The sequence below is a fragment of the Ciconia boyciana genome, chromosome 3, assembly GCF_034638445.1.
Source record: "Ciconia boyciana chromosome 3, ASM3463844v1, whole genome shotgun sequence".
NCBI classification, from domain to species: Eukaryota; Metazoa; Chordata; class Aves; order Ciconiiformes; family Ciconiidae; genus Ciconia; species Ciconia boyciana.
Genome location: NC_132936.1, coordinates 56554825 through 56569164, shown reverse-complemented (window position 1 = coordinate 56569164; position 14340 = coordinate 56554825). Strand labels below are relative to the sequence as shown.

At 43.2% G+C, this 14340-nt stretch overlaps 1 protein-coding gene across 1 annotated transcript in view; it reads right to left on the bottom strand.

Moving 5' to 3' along the window:
- Positions 1–7838: 7838 nt before the first annotated feature.
- The window catches only part of SLC35F1 (solute carrier family 35 member F1), a 263621-nt gene continuing 257119 nt past the window's right edge, over positions 7839–14340 (bottom strand). The window contains exon 8 of the mRNA XM_072857893.1: positions 7839–11985. Coding sequence (XP_072713994.1) covers positions 11761–11985 — 225 coding nt within the window. The 3' untranslated portion in view covers positions 7839–11760. The remainder of the gene's footprint in view (positions 11986–14340) is intronic.

Below are 14340 nucleotides of genomic sequence, written 5' to 3'. Positions count from 1 at the left end.
TATATTCCAAGTAGAGATGTAAATATAGAGAAAAAATTGGATATTAAATCATGGCAGGTTAAATTATTAAATCATCACAGTGGCAAGACCCAGAAACAAGACTTGGCTCTGCCATCACTCAGAATTAGCACTGATCACTTGCCTCCATAAGAAGAAAGTATGAAGGCCAAATGGGCATGGTACAAGTGTCACCCACAAGATACATGGAGCAACACTGCATATACAGCTCTGCTGTATACAAGCTCTTACTTATAGTTCTGTGAGCATAATAGAAGCATTCAGATCTTCTGTACCATGTTTCTCCATGTGACAAGTCAAAGTCTCAAACTTTATATAAAACAAAGAAAATATTCTTTCTTTTGAAGCGCTACTGGATAGCACAAATATCTACAGTATGCAAATGAGCATCACCTGCTACATCCTCAGCAGGCTGAAAAACATTTTTGCTTGTATCTAGGTAATATAAATACAGATAGTTGAATGCTAAATTGCTAAAGTGAAACTCACCTTTGCATATGCAAAAGCCAGGTAACTGATTGTGTTCTGGTCACCAACTGTAAGTGCAAGGCCCCTACAGAAGGGTTTGTTCTGTAGGGCTGTGGATAAATACCATGGCCTCAGAAGTATAGCAGATGCCACAGGTGATGTACTTTCATCCCCAGCAGGTGCTATTGCAATGTGGGGACAGTTCTGCATAGACATCTTCCATTTGGGGATTACTCCTTCTGCACTCTTCAATGGATTGTGTGACTGTCTGGTTCATTTTCTGTGTACTACACTTTTCATTTCATGGAAATCAGAATGCCCAAGCAATTTAGCTGTGTTATTTTATCAAAAAGTATTACTGACATATACAGTTTGAAACAGTTCTTGGTTAGTGGTTATAAGCTTCTGTTCAGTGTGCTCTCATATGTGCTGCTTCGCTCTTTTTTCTTTATTCTCTTTATCCATTCTGTGTATCAAAATGGACCCCTTAGGATCTGCTATTAAAGACTCCAGCACATCACTAGGTCTAGGGAGAGGAAGATCCCAGAGCAATTGTGGCTTTACTGCTTTATGAACCCACAGTTACAGAGGCGAAACCATCACATGAGAGGCCCACAGAGCCCCAGCAGTATTTCTCCCTTTCTTTCTTTCCCCTCATCATTTCTCCTTCCTGCAGAACGAGCAGTGACAGAAGTGACACCTTTATTTCCTAGCTCTGTTGCAAGCCAAGTATGAGGCAAGCAGAAGAGGAAATGTTGAACATAAGATCTAGGAGTTGCTTTTGTCCAGAAATGTTGATATAAAAAGATTGAGTTATGTTATAAGTCTTAAAATTCTCCCAAACAAAATATTTTGAAATAACCAACAGAAAGTGCCCGAGACTTCTCATTAGATTAAAGTGTCAGTGGCAAAATCCACGTGCTCCTCTTACAGCTCCTCAAATACACTTACCAATTGCCATTCAGCTTGTGCAAAGAACAGTCAGAAGACAGCCGGTATCAACGCTGTGAAATACAGAAAAACAAACTAGGGTGGGTTATTTTCCCTCTGCTCAGACATACTGAACATCTCTCATGTTCACAGAGATGACATCTCCCCAAAATACAAACATCCAACACAGCAACAATGTTCCCTCGTACACTGATATTAGTTTTTAAAAGTCAGTTTGGGGTGGGGGGCATTGGTAGGAAAAAAAACCCAAAAAGCAACAAGAATACCTTGTCTGACAACAAGAATAAAGTCCCTTTCCACGCTATCATTCTTGTTTGAGGAATTTTTCTTCTGTCTTGAATATCTGGGAAGGGTTGTTTGTTGGCTTTGGCAGTGTTTTTTTTTAGGTACACACACATCCAACACAAGCACTGCAAGATACAGCTTCTAAGGAGGAGCCACCTACAAATTCAGCTGCTTTCTATTTCCACCGTGATTTCAGAGGGAGGTATGGGTGGTATGGAAATGGGAGCCCCCAGGCAAAGCACTGCTGCGTGGGAAGGCAGGCAATGCCAGAGCGCCTTTAAAAGTCAGTGGGAACAGCTAAGAGTAGAAGTCCTTACTTTCTAGCGCTAGTAGAAGTCAACAGAAATGACATTGCAATGTGGAGGAGACCTGTTACTTTATAAAATCAAAAGAACTCACAGCTGGCTGCCTGCAGCAAAGGGCAGATGCTCCTCTGGCAGGGGTGAGGGCAGAGCACGTTTCCCCCGCACCCACTGCTGATCGACAGGAGAGCTAGAGCCTCGGATTTTGCAGCGTTTGGATAGCAGGCAGAGCGACGAACCCCTCTCCCACCCCTCTCCAGACTCCTAAATATCCCCCCAGGCCATGGCCCCTCTGCCACCAGCCTTTCCTTCCTTCACAATTCATGTCCCTTCTCCAACCCTTTTCCATCCCAAGAGACCCTCTGTCTCTCTCTCTCTCTCTCTGCCCATAATCACCACTTTCCTCTCTTCTCCACTGCCATGTCTTTGCCTTTCACGACTGTGAGCCTTCTCCCTCACCATCACAGGGGGCTTCAAGAGTCTGGACCTGGCCTTGCAGACACCTTCTTGCTTGGAACGCTTATTATGTAAGCAAGGTGCAGGACTGAATTTCATGTGACTGAAAGTCTCCTGGGCTGCCAAAGCCTTTTTTTTTGGCCTTTTTGTATCTGCATTTTGCTCTAAGTCTTGAACGCTGATGTGGAAAAGGTCTTTTGGTGCTGTGTGTGGGCAAAAAGCATGGCAAACTCACAAGGAAAATGCACAAGTTAAAATGGGAATGCTACAGTATTTTTTTAATGAACACGTAGCCTCTCCCTGATATTTCATGATGCACACACAGAGCAAAGTCCATCAGTATTCCCTTGTCATAATAAAATACCTGTGCTGTAGCTGGCAGTGATGTTGCCCCTTCCACAGTAGTAGAGACAAGCCATTGCCAGTGCAGCTTCTGCAATTACTTTCTTTAGCTCAGCAGCTTACAACCATAATTCCAATTAAGGTAAACCTGTGGAAGGTGCCAGACTGCTGGCTCGGCTGAGCATGGCCCTGTATCTAGCCACAAAATTTGAACTCGAGTAGCTGTAGCAGCACAAGATTTCTCATGTTGTCTTGAGCATAAATCCTTCCCTCCCACACCCAGAGGAAATAAAAAGAGCTCAGCTGGGTCTGTCTCTCCATCTTCTCTCATGAACTGAGGTCTGCAGTAGAAGTGAAGATTTAGGTTTGGGGGCTGAGTATTCACAGTCGTGCTCCCAGCCTGTGATGCCAAATGCTAGCTCAGCCACAGTTCACATTTCCACCAAACATAGCTCAAAGGAGTCATTTCTACAAGGAGAAAGAGAAGCTGTGATCTATCACAGTTATACCTTGGATAAACCCTGCCCTTTTTTTGTTTTTCTCTTTTCTTATTTCTTTTAATTGAATAAGCCTTTCCTTGGTGCGACCAGCTGCAGAGAGGCTGGAGAGGAAAACACGAGCTGCAGGAGAGACGACTTGGGAAGAGGAAGCCAGTCTCTATGTATGTGAATGGATTGTCAATGCCATCTCTGTAAATAATTTAAGTAATTACAAGCTGGAGAGGCATTTTGCTTTTTATGTTTGTCTTTACCACCAGGAAGGGGTGATGTGGGTTACCGTCACTTGCTCACTCCAAATGTCATTTCACAGCCTGCAATAATATGACTTCTTTTGTTACTGACTTGTTAGAGCCAATGACTTCAAGGATACCTGTAGCTCATCCTCCACCAGCCACCCCTCTTCATTTCAAAGTTCGAGACAGCTTTAGCAAGCAAGTTTTCACCTTCACTGTAAGTCAAATGGCAGGCAAAAGCATATTATTTTTTCAAATCTCTTATGACTGGTTGCATACCATATTGGTATACCATAGTAGAATCGGGGCGGGGAGGGACATTTAAAATTGTTTTGAATTTTTGTTTAATATCTCCAGTTGCAATGGAGCAGAGCTGGAATCTGACATTCATATAGATACTGAAAGAAGCTCCTGTTCAAATATTCTGTGACCAGCTGCCCCCATGCTGAGGCCAGAAGCCCATTTGGCTGGACTACACAAGCAGCAAAGCAGCAAGATGTTGTCTGAGAGGTCAGGGCGCAGGCAGAGGACCCACACTGTGGTGGGAGAAGCAGGGAGAGGCAGGACAGCTAAGGGTCTTGAAGATGTGAATGAATTCATTTAGGTCAGGGATTCAGAAGGTAGTGTGACTAACTTAGAGCAAAAGGGCAGAGAAGATGAGCTTAGCAGTTGTCTTGGCCACGTGGAGATTACTGGATGGTGACTTGGGAAAAAAGATTGTCAGGCAAACTGGGTAACAGAGCCCAGGTACTAGGTAGCTAGGTGCTATCCTCTTCTTTTCTTCCAATACATACCTGTTTCACTTCAAAACCCTGTTTCCTTTTGTTGTATGTTGTATTAAAGCTCAAGACTAAAATAAAGACTAAACTTTTGGGGGTTTCAAATGCTTTGCTGGCCGGTGTGGCCCACTTGCACTGTAGCAGCATGCCCTGCCACAGGAGGCGGCGTGCTCCGAGGATGCAACGTCAAAGCAGGTCCTGCAGTGCTAATGTTCCTCATCAACTTGGTTATTAAATGAATCCTGCTGAATGGAGGCTGAAGCATGGAAGATCTGAACCGCAACAGTTTTAAATGAATAAAGTTGTCATCTTGTTTTGTGGGTACTCTCTTTTCTCTTTAATTAAAGTGTAGGCTCACAGAGGAAGTATGGGGACATAAAGACTTAGGAAATCCACTCCAGTGGTTGCATACGTGTGACCTATTTAGCATCTGCAAACCTGTTTAATGCCAAGAACTACATTAGATAATTCAAGCCAAAGCTCACAGGGAGTCATGTAAGGAGACTGTTCAGATTATTATCATTAGTTCATTCCCTTTCCCCTTCTCACTTAGGAAGTTCATTTAGGCAAGCAGTCATTTCAAGAATATGCAAACGCTGATTGCTAGTCTGCTATGGATCTGGCAAAAAGCCAGGCTTCAGTGATGCTGGCTACTATAGGCACTGTGAAGTTAAATATGCATAACCTCACATAACGTTGATCTGTGGGCTCGCAGGCATTCTGCACCTGTAAAAATCCAAGCCTACCAACTATCAGAGTCACTGTTCTGTAGGCAAAGTGTCTCTAGAGTTGTAGTCGAATCACTTAGTGTTTCAGTGCTCAATGATCATATAAAGTCAGCATGTTCATTATCTATCTGCTTTGGTAAGGTCTCGCATAAACAAAATCCTTTCTTTATCCATGGAAAATCCAATACTTTGCTCTTGACAAGCATGTACATATTTCACATGAGGAGGGGAAGATTTCATACTGACAACTTTGCAGTTATGTTAAAATCGCATGAGTCCACTGCTATCAAGACGTGGGGAATAAAATGCAATAGTTAGTATAAATAATGTATTTGGCAGTAGGAAATTAATAATGCATTATTAAGATCAGGGTAGCACTAGGCAATTGCCTTGAGGGCATTGTACATGATAAGGAGTCACGAAAAAGTCAACTATAGCTCAAGGTTATAAATCAGAATCTAAGTAGAACAAAATTTATAAATCCAATAAAATCAGCTTCACCTAGTCTCAATTTACAAATATTTGTATTGGATATAGGATTGACAATATCTGTATTCTTGAAGATATTCTGCAACATTAGACTATCCATAAAGGGACAAATTCTGACCTTATGAATATCAGAGGAACTCAGTGCATTGTTTTCAATTAAAAATGGAACTTCTAGGATAAGAAAAAAATGCCCCCAAACAATAGCAAATGTATGCTTTTACAACAGAAAGGACTGCAGAGAGGGCTGACTTTTCACATTGAGCCTCAGGACTTTCAGCCAAGTTTTCTTCTTCTGCCTGGCTGCTCTACCATAGCAGTGGTAGCAGGGGCTCCTCCTTGCCGAGGGAGATGCCGGTGAGAGGCAGCGCAGCGGTTCCTCCCTGCACCCAGCAGAGTGACCTCATGGGACCACGGGCCACCATGGTGTTTTCCAAGGCTGTGGAGGCTGCTCTGTGCCACCCCGCCAGCGATGGGGCCTGAAGAAACATTGTGGGCCTTTTACTGAGACTGAAATACCAATTGCAATGCAAATTACGATGTTTGAGGGTTACAACTGGCTTTTTGTGGTCAATTTGTGGGTTTTTTTGTCTCATGTTGGCGGCTCACAGCCAGTCTGTGACTAATCACTGATTAGTGATCCCAGCCCTATGGAATGAGCATCCTCCATATAGCAGCAATCTTTATTAATGAGTACTGCAGTGCATGACCTTGCACTTCAAATTGGAGGAGGAGGATGACATGGCCAATGCTCTTACTCCAATGACATCATCACTGCTGCGTTGTTGGCGTTTGCTACCCACTTCGCAATTGCTGTGGGAACAGCTCCACGGCTGCACAAGCAGAGGTGTTCCCTTTCGCAAAGGGTTGGCGTATTTTTTATCTTAAATTGTGGAGCAGACTTAACAAAACAACTTTGGAGCAGACAGAAAACAACTTCTATAACTGTAAAAAGTATTGCTTCCTTGTTTGTATGCCATAGCATATTGCTGTTAAGCATGCAGCTTTGGATTTGTAATATTTTGGAGAACTAGTTCTTAATAAACAAAACCAAAGGGAGACTGGTAGATTTAAGCTGATTGACTGGCCTTCAGTGTTGAAACATGCTTGATTTAAGCACAGAAAGATCTATTAATGCCTATTTATGATCTACTTTTAGAGTAATTTCAAGCAATTACTTTTCATATGACTCAAGCACTCAGGCTGAATTCTAGCCAGGCAATAAAAGGAGATTTTTGTAATGCCAGAGAGAGCCTTGAGGAGATTTGGAGGAAAATACAAATCAACTGTTAACATGATAAGGCCATGCACACACTAACTCAGTTTCTGGAGCTCTTGACAACTCAGGAAACATTCACACTGGAAAATCAGACATAAACCAGCACATTGGTGCAGCACTGCTGGCTTTGTAATGTCTGGGGTTCCATGCAGTTACAATGCAGGGAGAGGCTGGAAATGAGCTCCCCAGTCTCCATTCCCTTCTTTACTCTCAGCAATGAAGCATGTGAGAAATACGGATGCGAAGTTTCCTGCGGAGACATCAGGCAAAGAGAGATGGACAGATGCATATGCTGGCAAACACTCTTAGAGGTGAATACACGTTCACAAAATCCCTTGCTCTCACACACTCAGGATCTTCCTTTCCTTTCTTCCCATGTGGACTTTAAATGAGCCAAAGTCGCATTTTCTTTCTTTCCCCAGTTATGCTCCTCCTGACACTCCTTTTCCCCCGATGTCTAATTTTTGTCTCCATCCTTTCTTCTCCTGTTTCAGGACTCTCCAGGGAACACTGCTGCAGCGGGGCCACCGCAGGTGCCCCGCGGGGCAGAGCATCCGGGAGGCAGGGCTGGGCAAGGCAGCTGCAGACACTCAGTAACATCTGCCAGATAAGCCCTTCAACATCATCCATGTGCATGGCTCCAGATTAATTCTAGCGTGATTAACCAGTTCAGGAAGGCAGTGGGGGAGTGCTTTTGTGTCCAAACGAGGGCAATGAATATCAGGATACCTCAGCTAGCCATAGGGAATGGCAGGTTAAGACAGAGGGTGCGCAGGAGACCCCTTATCCTTCTGGAGCAGCACCTGGGGGCCAGGCAAGATACCTGAGGGTGCCTAATGGCACCTATGCTTAGACACCTTGCAAGGAGTTGTAAGTTAACCACCTCACAAGGGAAAGAAGCCCTCAGCACAGTGAAAAGTTATGCCCTGCAGTCCAGATTTACACTTCAGAAAAATCATTGTAGGCTAAGAAAGCAGAAAGGAAACAGGCAAGGAAACTAATAACCCCGCTTTCATAAAGCATTTATTTTTTTTATTTGAAAACATTATACAGGCATTACATTGCCACAGCCAGTCCATATAGGAGCATGCAAATATCAAAATGGAGAAAGGTTTGTTCAGCTTTTCGATGCAGGATTTGGGGTTGGGATTTTGTTTGCTTGGTTTTGGTTTTGGTTCGTATTTCCATCTGCGGTGTCAAGATTAGTGTGCTTTATTATGGCATTTAACAATAAAATCCTACCCATGGGGTAAAATTTATATTTGTAGCTAGCGCAGGAATACTAAATGGTTTTAAAAAAAAGGAAAGGAAACAATACTACACGCTTGTCAAAATGTTAATAGCACAAGTTAGCAATCTCTACACTATACATTGAAACTTCTTATGACACAGTGGTGCAAAATTTTCAATTGCTTGGTCTATCATTGTGTGTTTTGAAAGTTTATAGCTGGAACAACGACAAGGTCTGTCTCCCAGTGAAGGTTTTCATCCAGTAGCAGAAAATTACATCAGTCTTGCTAAGGGCTGCTCAGGGCCAGCAGTATAACAGAGTTTCAGTTTGTTCAGGCAAGGAGCTATACAGAGCTAGAGACGTCCTACGCAACACGGAGAGTAGCTGCCGGTTAGATAGCTGAACCTTTGCTGGTGCGTACTGAGGTCTCGAACTGAAGAAAACAAGCAGGTAGAAGTAACGTTTTCCTTTACTAGACCTCAGTTTTTCAGTCAACACAGTTACTTGTAAAGCTATACTACTGCTTTCCGTTGAGGTCCATCCAGCGCTAGCGCGCTGGTGCTCATCCAAGTATCCACCTTGTTTGATGGGAGACACAGGCAGCGAAGCAGCCCCACTTTGCACATCAAACTCCTCCTGTGCGAGTAACACAGGGGACGGTGGCTGGGTGTGGAGGGCACACCGAAACATTCATAACTTATTTCCATACAACAGAGCCTTCTAAAATAGCCTAGAAAAATTGCTCCAGATGGCACCTCTCAGCCACCCGTGGATGTCAAAACCTTGTATGTAAAAAACCCCAGCCCAGTGACCTGGCCGGGAGATGCCTCCTGCCCAGCTGTTTCTGAGAAGCCTCTAACAAACATCTACAAGTTAGTGTCAGAAAAATGAGGAGGGGGAGGCTGAAGGACTACAAACATTTGGCTTAAAAATAAATACTAATAATGAAATTAACCAAAACAATTATGCAAAAGGAAGGCATTGTAAACATGAAACAAACACACACGCACGCAATCCTCAAAGGTCTCAAGACCAACACAGGGACTAATGTTCCGAGAAAGGTATTTAATTGGTATAAAAGGTAGCAAAAAAGACTGAGATGACAGGTGCCCTCCAGTGTGCCCCTGGGTACCTGAGGGAGCCGTGGGGGTTGTAGCCAGAGCCCCTGCTCCTGGGGAAGGTACGAAACCCACCTCAGGTCGAAGCCCTCCTAGGGCTTGACCTGAGGATGCTTGCTGGCCCCTGTGCAGGAGGGCTTCACCCGACCATGTGCTTCCCACCTGGACTTCCACCCCACAGACCTTACCCTGAAGTATCAGGTAATCTTTCTTGTGTGGTTTTTAATTTTTTTTCTTTGAATCTCATAGTATTTAGACTTTCCTTAATATCCCCAGAATACAGACTCTGTTTCTCTGTGGGAATTTTTTTTTTTTTTAAATCCTCAATGGGTTAAGTGAAAAAGCTTGGAAACATGAGTGCTAAAAAGATAAAATGAACAGAAGGCAGGGAAAAAAATCATACATTTGTTATGATTTTAAAACCAAGCCATCTTAACCGAAGCTTTTGGGCCGGTTTCGGGCATGGTTTGGCAATACTTGTGGAGCCTTCCCTCAGCTGCAGCAGGGTCACAGCAGACAGCTTGAACACAGTGGGACAGAAATCGCCTCTCCTCCTCCTCCACAGCAAGCATAAGATACAACACACTTCTGCTGTTCAATAGCATTTTGGCATTTGCCACTTCATGTATATTATGCATACATACTTCTCCCAGTCTGCTTCAGGGAAGTCCCTTCTATATTAAAGCAGAACAGGACTATAAAAGATGAATGTTACCTCAGCAGAAATTCATCCCGCTTGGTTGAACTGTGTGGCCTTTCTAATCTCCACAGTACAGACTGACTTTTTTTCTTTTTTAAACAGAAATAGGTAAGTTGTATTTTTCAAACACGAAGCCCTACATTTTTGCTTGAGACAGACTTCTTCAGCAGAATAACATTCAAATCAAATTCATCTTCTATGCCCACAAGCAAAATATTCATCAACCCTGCCGTAAACTCTATTTTCAAATACAATGAATCTATACACACTTTTACAGCACTATTGTGTACTTCTTAATCTCCTTCCTTCTGAAGATCCTGAAGCATTTAAAATAACTTGGTCCCATAGCACCCCTGTGAGGTAGGTAAAATATCATTATTCCCGTATATACAGATTGGGAAACTCAGCCACACAGAAGGTAAGTCATGCCCAAGATCACGCAGAGATATGGCAGATCTGTGAATAAAACCAAGCTCTCCTGGATCCCTCTCCTATCTGTTAGACATAAGACCATCTCCCCTTCCTTAATTTTAAATTAAAAATAGATGATGGATGTTGAAATAATGATTTCCTTTTATTGGGCTCTCAGAAGAGCAAACATACAGGCAGAGATGGATTTTTCATGGTGGTGGCTAAGATTTACTCCATTCTGATAAGGCTCCTGGAGCAGAAGCACAGTTGTGGAGCACACCCTTACTATTTTCACATGTCCCCAGGAATGTAAGAAAACTGCTGAATTCTTCTGCTAGTTTTTTAGTTAATGAAAAATAATTGGCTGCACCCTGCCAGTATGAATGCCTTTGTGCTACTGCAGCAACACCAGCAGATGGTCTAGTCTTTCTGCTCATGAATTCCTCGCTTAATCTTCCTCACTTTTACGATTTGTGGGTTTTGGTGAAAAACTGACACCTTCCTAAATAGCTATTGTTAGAATAATGAACCACAGGAGACTAAGCAAACTGGAACAGCAGAAGGCGCCCTCGATGCACTGAGTATCTAAAATAAGTGCCCTGATCCACATGATATGTCATCTTACCATGGAGAGGTACAATACATAGGAAACTAGAAAATGCGTTTTTCTTTTTACAGATTAAAATTTAAAAAGTAAGAAATCTGTGTTAAGTCATGACTACAGAGAAACTAACTCCCTGTCACCTGATGCAGAACCTCAGCCACTAGGAAATCTGCCATGGATCATAGAGAGGTCAATGCTTGAGTACTTCACTTCTGCAAATATAGAAAGGCTAAAATGCTCGCCTTATACCTATTCCTAGAATAGAGACGGATATTGTAAGTTGTCCCTCCTCTGGATTCATGGAACAGATTACCCAGAAAGGGCAACTAGACAGATAGCACAGATGAATTTGTTGTCTTTCCCTCACCAAATCCAAGGTGCTAGCAAAAATGTGTCAGGGTGTTGCTACCACGAGTAACCCATCTATTTTGTGCAAACAAACAAATCTTGGAGAGAAATTAACAGTGACTGCACAAGTGTATTTGCTGTAAAAAGGTGGCTTTTCCACAACTGGTGTGGCTTAGGCATAATATAGCTCCGTGGGTGCAAAAACACCCTTCTATGAATTTCTTTTTGTAATTTCAGCTTATATATTGAATATCTTTCACAGGTAGTTTGACATTAACTGACTCATATACAGCAGTTTGTATTGCAAACATGCTGCTCGTATCGTAAATGAGGGACTGGCATCTCCTTGCAATGAACACCCTGGAACAATTAATTTGTATTTTTATGAGCTTTCCTTATTTGCTACCTTGCAGCTCATCAGTGTAACTGCACCTGGTAAATACCTTTCTCTATGTACAATACAGAGATAATGGATATACGAGCTCCACTGAATCATCAGTAGGTGATCAACAGCCCTGGGTTTAAGCAACTCTAACGTGAGGCTCCTCTTCTGTCTCCTGCCCCAGGCTGGTGTATGTTACCGAAGGCTCCAGCTGGCCAGTGGCTGGCAGGTCTACAACAGGTCCTGAAGGGTTTCGAAACTGCTTGTACACCCGAGGATCCTGGGCTACGTAGGTGGATGTGGAGGAGTAGAGCACCAGCCCAACAAGGATAGTGAAGAATGACAACAAGTAAAGTCCTGAAAACTAAGCAGAAAGAAGAGCAGAGTCATTAGACACAGCACCGATTATCCTGAGCTCATGAAGACCCACAGACGGGGGTAGACACAGACCCTTGTTTTGGCATGAAAGGCACAGAACAAACCCCCTATCACTGGGATGTCCATTTTTTATGGGAATGTCTCTTTGAAAGTTGGTTTGCTCCCATTAACTTCCCTGTCTTCCATAAGCAACAGCTAACCGGTGCCTTCGCATGCCCCGAACATCTTAAGTATTGGTCAGGTGGGACTTGGGACAGGTGGGACTTGGGACAGGTCACAGATCCAACGCTGATTTTATTGTGCTTTTAGACAAGTCAACTACTTCTCTGAGTGCAAGTTTGTCTGGCTGCAGTGTGGGGCACCATCATCTACAGTTGTCTGACAGGTAGTGGACAAATCTGAAGTTAATTACAGCTAAACCACATGTCTGAGAAGTATAACATGCCATTGGTAATATAAAAAGATAATCAAATAAGCATTTAAATAATTTAAATAAACATTTAAAACATAGATACTTAAAAAAAAAATTAATAAAGGCACTTAAAAAGCCCACCTGCAGCTTCTCTTGCTTGTAAACAGAAAGCAGATGCTAGAAGACTTAATGTGCGTTCGGAGAGGATGAACTTCAGCAGTGAAACATGCTCTGGCTTGACCTCAAGAGGTTTGAAAGTACATGTGGAGGGCAGTTAACCGAAAGCTTGCGTACAGATACTTTGGCACACAGCTTCACTAGATCAGAGGTCAGCCTGAATTTTCTGACATATCCAGACTCAGTGTGCCTGGACTAGAAATACAACACAAATAACCTTTTTGGCAATACGTTAGTCCTTGCAGGTAAAGGTAAAGGCAGGGATTTAAAAGTAGAGACCATTGGATATTAGCTTTAGATACTGGGTTTCTACTACGGGGGACACAAAAATGGCTTTAAGCCCATATGACTTGTCTCCTGATCCTAGACTCTTGCACGCTGTGTGTGAGAAGCCACAAAGGACAAATTGTATAGCCAGCTTGTTGGTGGGGATATAGAACTGGGGATATACACATCAGTATTCAGTGTGACTTTAAAAAGCGCCTGTATTCTGCAACTGCCAGGGATCAGTACTTAAACACCAATGACTAGCTGTGACCTGTTATTAGCTGCTTCATGAGGTACTTCACTATTTTACATAAAGGTGTCTGCAAGTCTGGTTTTTTATTCCTAACTGACTACGGTGCTTTGATGGATGCCCAGTTTGTTTCCTCTGGATCATTTTAGCACGGCAAAAAATGGACAGAGTGGACCATATTATCTAAGAAGAACCTTTTTAGCAATTCTGCTTTCTATATTTAAAGAAATAATCATTATGGTGAAAACAAATTTTACTTAAAGGTAACTTTGTAGTGATGTTAATCTGTTGTCATTTAAAAGACCTACAGAACCTGTGTCCAACTTCCTGCCTGAGGAAGCATTTGCCTTTGTTAAAGAAGCCACAGTATCTCTGAAAGCTTTGGGCATATAACCCACGGGGCTGTATGTTTTTGTTTCCCACAGCTAGCATGCGTGTTTTAGAGGGAAAGCACCATAATGGGGAAAGTTTAAAGTGTGTCAGAAGGATTACAGGGTAGGAAGAGCTCTGCTTTTCATCAGCTGTTAATTGCTTTCTTCCAGGAATGTCACCAGGTCTTCACGTGTCATCTGGCAGTACGATTTGCTGTAATCACCCAGCTGTCCCACCAGCCACAAAGGCAGTGTCCAGCCTCACCCTGCGTCTGCTGAAGGATTCCCCCATGTGACGCAGCTCTGAAAGGACTGCTTAGGCTTAGATCTCCCCCATGTGGTAAATCAAACCCAAGTCAATAATTTCAAAGCATTTTCCAATGGATTTTTTTCCCCATTTTCAGTTCAATTTTGCTCTCAGCACTTTGCCCCCCATTTCCTCTTTGCATGTGAACTTGGGTACCACTTGGCAGCAGTGGACTTGACCAAGCTGAAGCAAAACTCAGGAGCCAAATGCATCTAGTTTGCCAAACTGGGAACTAGCTCCCTAGCTTCCCACTGTCCCTCCTTCCCACCTCATGCCTGAATTTCTCACCCCGGACAGCCAGCTGGCTTGCTCCACTGTCTAACCAGAGTGCCAGCCAGATTTGTGATTGCCTTGTGTCCTGCTGTGAGGAATCTGTGGGGCTTCCAGCAGCTAAATGTGCCTTTTTTTCTTGCTCTAGGAGCTGCCCAGCCAAAACCAATTCACTTTTGCTTTAGTTTGTGGCTCCAGCTCTACCATATCCCCCTCCTCCTGGCCATGCCTCTCATTCCTCTCTCAGCAGCTTCCTGCTAGTGGGCTCTTTCACTCGATAATATTCT